Source organism: Hipposideros armiger, unplaced genomic scaffold (assembly GCF_001890085.2).
Source record: "Hipposideros armiger isolate ML-2016 unplaced genomic scaffold, ASM189008v1 scaffold_92, whole genome shotgun sequence".
Taxonomy (NCBI): Eukaryota; Metazoa; Chordata; class Mammalia; order Chiroptera; family Hipposideridae; genus Hipposideros; species Hipposideros armiger.
In genome coordinates this window covers 1627689-1633688 of record NW_017731442.1, presented here as the reverse complement: position 1 = coordinate 1633688, position 6000 = coordinate 1627689, and the positions used below count along the sequence as shown (strand labels likewise).

Sequence of the window (6000 nt, the reverse complement as noted above, 5' to 3'; positions counted from 1 at the left end):
CAGTGTCACTGGCCCTCATGTGGGATCCGAACCGGTGCCCTGTTGCTCAGAGCTAGCGTCCCAAGCCAGCTCTTAACCAATGCGCCACTCGGCTGGCCCCCTAGTAATTATATTATTAACAAGCAGGAACTCTAGATCATAGACGTAAGCCTCTGTTGTAATTTAGGAATTCTGCAAAGTCCCTGACAAAAATGATTCAAGATTTTGCTAAGCCTGTGCAGAGACTGCTGAGTGCCCTCAGCATCCTTCTACAGTCTTCATTAGGAAAACTGATCATATTTCCCAGATTTCTCACAGTAAGGTGTGGCCATGTGACTAACAAAGTAAAAAACGGTCATTTGAGATTTTGCCTAGCAACCAACAACCAGGGAGTGCACTTGTTTTGGGGATATCTTGTTCTTCATTTAAAAAGTTATAATTATATAATGCCACCACCTCATGTCCAGGAAGCAACCGAGTAGACCTGCATTTGATAGCACAAACATAAACTTGAGTAAGGGAGGCACTGTTTGTGATTTCAGATTTGAAGAAGGGGATTGAGTTATATAAAATTCTTGTAAAACACATGGACAAAATCAACCAAGTTATATTGTTTTAACCACAAGTATTTATTGATGGATCGGAGAATACAGTTTTAATGGAACAATAAGGCACCACTGTGGATTAAAACAGTTTGCTGTACAGCCAAAAGGAGGAAAAAGCCACATCTTAGGAACTTTAAATATGCAAATCAAGGAACCTTTGAAGTACCTTTCTAACAGATCAGTGTCAGGCAACTCTTCCCTTTTATACAATTCCTATATTATATCATTTGATCACAAAGTCAGACTGATATTTCATCAAGAATTCCTCAGTCGTTTACACAAGAATCATTCAGCCTGGCCACTCCTCTGTTCCTCACTTTTCCTTTTGTAGTATTTTTTTTTTTTTAACAATTCCCTTCTTAATGTATTATGTATACATCTTGGATAGCCTTCCAAAGCAAGGAAACAAGCCAGCAAACAATGAGTCAGAGAAAATCAGCCAGGGGCAGATATAAGGATGAACAGACTCATAATGACAGATGTTAGGATGACAAAAGCCTGATTCAATGAGGTCTATACTAAGCTGACTTAGGCAGAGAAGTTGCTCTGGCTCATGCAAAGGCCTGTAATGCCACCTCAGGTCATGCCACCAGTGCCAGACCCCTTGTTTCTAAAGGATTAGCAGTGGTCTACAAGAGGAGCTAGGAAGTCAATGTAACCAGGCAGCTAATGATACAATACATTCAATACTTTGGACCTGTATTAGGAGCTGACTATGGCTTCCAGCATTAACATTTGCCAAGTGTAAAATTCATAGAGAATTTTGTGTAAAACTTCAAGACACTGGGAACAATCTTTAAATCTCTTGGACTGGGAATGGTTAGGCACTTCTGTAACACTAATCTTTCTACTTGGAAATGTGAAATGAAAAACATTTTAGGGCACAGAACACTGAGGCATAAACCATGCTGCAGAGGTGGGAATACCTGAGGCTTTTAGGGTGCCCAGCCACCTTGTTCAAAAAGCCATGAGAAAGTCCCCAAACATATTGTCAGAGCAACCATTCTGGTGGCAATGGTGTCCCTAAACTAAGCCACCTTGCTGGTATATGGCTATTTTCTGAAAAGTCAACACTGTCCTAACAATTGTGAATAGCCACATCGGTATGTATGTTGAGAATCAGAGGCCAGAGGTAGAGCGACCTGGGCCAACTACCTAAAAGACTTGGCTCTACACCTCTCACCAAGGCCACCACCTTTCAAGGACATCTCCGATCCACAGCCCTTTGATGACAGAGCAGAGTGCAAGGGACCAAGAGATGGTCACATTTTTATGAGAGAAGTGTTGGTTACTGAAAAGCTCCTGGAGAGGCAACGTCCCAGAGACCTATTTAAGAGTAAAGGTAATTTACAACCTGCCAGACCACCGAACTATCCTGCCAAGTCGGAAATACACTGAACAGGCATAGCTTGGGGTGCCAAGTAGAACAGAGAGGATTGAAGCTTAATAAAAAACACAGAGACGAAGACTAAGTGAATAGTGTGTTGGGTGAAGAAGAAGTAGGAAGCAAAGGACATATAAAAAAGGATGGAGAAGCATGCTGAAGCTCAGCTGGAGGGAAGGCAGCCTGCCTACGGTCTACATCCAGGGAAAGAGCTTTGCTGGCTGTTTCTTGGCATGATTCGCTCTCTCACGTTCTCAGACTAGATGGACATGTGGTATTCAGGAGGAGAACCGGGGAGAGGGGGGGATATATAGAAATGGAGATAACTGGTGAATGATACTGAACAGATATAGACTGGGTGTACCATTCTGTAATGCCCTGTTTATACACCAAAGGCAGGTTCAGGTTGACAGAAAATAACTGGGTATCATGCAACAGCCATAGTACTCTGGGAGAAGGGGAAGATGGGGTGAAAGTGGGGCTGGTGGACAGGAGGACTCTCAGGTTCCAGTTCTTAAATACTATTAATAGAAAGCAAGGAACAATTTGGTCCCAGTCCTTTAGTGAAGAAATCGGATGCTCATTTTCTGTTCTACGTCCACTTTCTCCAAAACCTGGGGGAAAAAACCCAATTACAGTTATGAAGGTCACAATAGGAGATACTGTCCCAAGCTCTTATCTGAATGGTTTTTCTCCCTCCCTCCTGAGCAGGAGAATTTAACTTTTCAAACTAAGAGGTGACTGACTGACCTTCACAAATTCTGTGAAAGATATGGCGCTGTCCCCATCTTGATCAGCCTCCTGGATGGTCCTGTCTGCGATGCTGCCCAGCTGCTCATCTGAGATATTCACTCCGACCATCATGCGTAGCACCTGCAAGAACAAGAGCAGGAATTACAGGAGACTTGGGGTCAGGGGGACTCTTTTACTAAGATTAAAGATAAAGCCACTCCAACCCTCTTTTCCTTTGATGTCCTCACAATTAACAGCCAGAAAGTCAAAACCCTTATTTTCTCATCTAGGCCACTCTAGACATGACATGAGCAGAACTCTCTGGCAAGGTCATTGAACAGGAAAGCAAAGCCCCACTGAGGGAGAGTCCTTTGCATTTTATTCTTCCCCATTCTTCCTGCGTGGAATGTAGATATGATGACTGGTGGTACAGCAGCGATCCTGGGACTGTGAGGTCCAAGTCATATGTGCTGTGGATGCTAGAACAAGAATATAGAAGCAGCTTTGTTCTTGGACATCATTTAGGTGCCATACAAATCTGGACAATCTACCCTGAGATTTCTTGTTGCATGAGGCAAATGAGTTCCTTATTGGTTTTAGTCAGTTTGGTAAGGCTTTCTGGAATCCCACGCAAATGCAGTCCTCTGGGCGGTGCATTGGCCCACTATCTTTAAAGTATGGCCAAGAAACATATAGATCCTTGAAGGGTTAAATAGTAAATCCCGCTTTTTAGAAAAATAACAAGCACATTTAAAGGGCAAGGGCTGTGAGAACTGCAGTAAAGAGCATTTAATAACACTGTTTCACCAAATTTTTCTCAAACATAACCAATTAACACTCTCCCTACCAACCCAATTCTGCTAACATCTCTTTAGGGTGTGAATATACTCTAAAAACTGCTACCTTCAACAAAAGAAACAATTCTAATGATATGACTCTTAGGCAATATGAAATGCAGACGGGGGCATTTGTGATGCCTCACACTGCTGGAGTCAGCCACCTCTGTCTTCAGTAGGTAAAAGCTGAGCTTTTCCAGGAAAGAAGGCCTCTTAGCCCAGCTGTTCTTTTCCCCCACTCCTTTATATCTCTCTCCAATCTTATGAAATAATTTTTTAAAAGTAATTACAGAATTTTTCTGAAAAGAAAAAGGGCTGAAATAATGATCTGTATCAACATGTCATTTTTTTCACAAATCAATTCTTGAAAATTGGAAGTTGTAAATTTGGGCACAAATGCACACTAATTGAAGGATTAATAAAAAGAAGCAACATGAACAAAAATAAAAACTGGCGGGCCGGCTGAGTGGCGCGATGGTTAAGAGCTGGCTTGGGATGCCAGAGGGTCCCGGTTCGGATCCCACATATGAGGGCCAGTGACACTGCCCTCTACAGCTAAGATGCTGAACAACAGCTCGACCTGGAGCTGGGCTGCTGTGGGTCGCCGACGGCGTAGGCTGCAGTCCCCTGCTGCAGTGGGCTGCCATGGGCTACCATGTGTAGCTGGCAGCAAGCGTGGGCAGCCAGCAGCCGCCATGAGCAGCCGTCCAGAGGCCGGCGATTGATCTGTCTCACCCGGGAAGAGCGCAGTGATGGTACCAGCTTGGGCCAGTGAAGCAACATCCTCCACAACTAGACTGAAGAACAAAACAACAGCAACTTGTCTGTTCCCCTCCCCCAATTCCCCAATAAAATATAAAAAAAATGGCCAAGCCATTTGCCATCTTCCCTGATTGTGTGTGGCCAACTAGATAAATTCATTCTCAAACAGCAGCTTCTTCAGATCTCAGTCCAATTATTCTCTGAAGTGTTTTATTTTTAGAATTATGGAATTGAATTGTGCATGTGTGCTGTGTGTGGATGGGGGGGGGGAGGGGGGGTGTCTTAAAAATCGCTCATCCAGTCCGTTAATAAGGACATGAGGGTCCAGAAGTGACTTGGCTGTCCCAGCAACCAGGACCCTGAGCTGTCTGCCTGGGCCTCTTTGCCCAGCCAATGCACGCTCCACCTCTCGATGGTGTCACTTATGGTTCCAATAAGAAGTTTTATAAGCAAATGGGGCTTTTATTATGACTACTTTTTAGTGTCTGGTGAGGTGTTTTGTTTACACCCTTTATCAGTTTAAGAAAGTTCTCTTCTATCTGTTTTTATAAGACTTTTTCTTGTATCGTCTTTATATGGTTTGGTTTTCATATCAGAGTTGTGCTAGCCTCATAAAATGAGTATAGTAACTATCTTTATTGAAGTATAATTGATATACAATAAACTGTACATATTTAAAATTTACAATCTGATAAGTTTTGACATATGTACACGCCTGTAAAACCATCACCATAATTGAGATAATGAATATATCCATCCCCACAAAAGTTCTGCCAGGACTTTTACAAAAATCATACTAAGAAAACATGGCTTACTCACTCAGTCTTTCATTAGGATAAATTTGCCACAAATGTTTTAACATCCACTGAATAGTTCAGAACTGGAAGTTTTAGAAATGAAAGCATCTAGAAAGGTAAACTTTGCTCTCTTCCCACTTTGGTAAAATGTTCGTTTCTTCTTCCTAGTATAAAACTAGTTCTCTGACACCACAATAGTTCATGAGCACATTTATCCTAAAGCCATTTCAGGCCTGAGGGATACTTTAATGATATTGATGGGCACTCTGGCCACATGATCTCCTCCCCACTCTCTGCCTCAGGCTTTTGTTATCCTAATAGAAAATAAGTCAACACTCCAATTAAAACCAAAAAAACAAAAAAAACAAACACTGTTCTGGCAGCCAGATCTGGGCCAGAGGATGAAAACATGCAACTACAGAGAGACTGCCTCCACTTTCTCTCTTCAGATCTCAGAAGCCCATATATAGCAATTTTAAATAAATTCTTCTTACTGAAGAAAGATATCCCCAACTCTAAAGCAAAGGATACAAACACTGACCTGCAGACCATTTCAGTATTTGCTCAGACACAGAAATGTGGACATGAATAGCTTGGGTTGGTTCTTATTCTGGCCTGAGTAAACTTCAACTTAGACGATTTCTCAAGACACTGAATGAGTTCTGATTTACTTCAGGGCGAAAGGAAACTACTTTATTGGTGTATATTGAAATAGAGAAATTTCCCCATGGAAATTCCTGAATGTGTTAGCCACCTAGCGTCCTCCAGGTTTATAAATATTTTAAAAGAAGAGGAAAAAGGAGAATTTTCTCCCCTACTAAACGTATTTAGGGGAGGGGGAAGGGAAGAATAAATGAGCAATGCTAACAGGATGAAATGCTAGTCACTGCTAGTATAAGACAAGG

The 6000-nt window shown here is 42.2% G+C and overlaps 1 protein-coding gene across 1 annotated transcript in view; it reads right to left on the bottom strand.

Moving 5' to 3' along the window:
* Positions 1–587: 587 nt before the first annotated feature.
* The window catches only part of CHP1 (calcineurin like EF-hand protein 1), a 40464-nt gene continuing 35051 nt past the window's right edge, over positions 588–6000 (bottom strand). Inside the window, exons 6-7 of the mRNA XM_019645000.1 lie at positions 2719–2841; positions 588–2582 (exon numbers count right to left, since the gene is read on the bottom strand). Of these exons, the coding sequence (XP_019500545.1) occupies positions 2529–2582; positions 2719–2841 (177 nt within the window). The 3' untranslated portion in view covers positions 588–2528. The remainder of the gene's footprint in view (positions 2583–2718; positions 2842–6000) is intronic.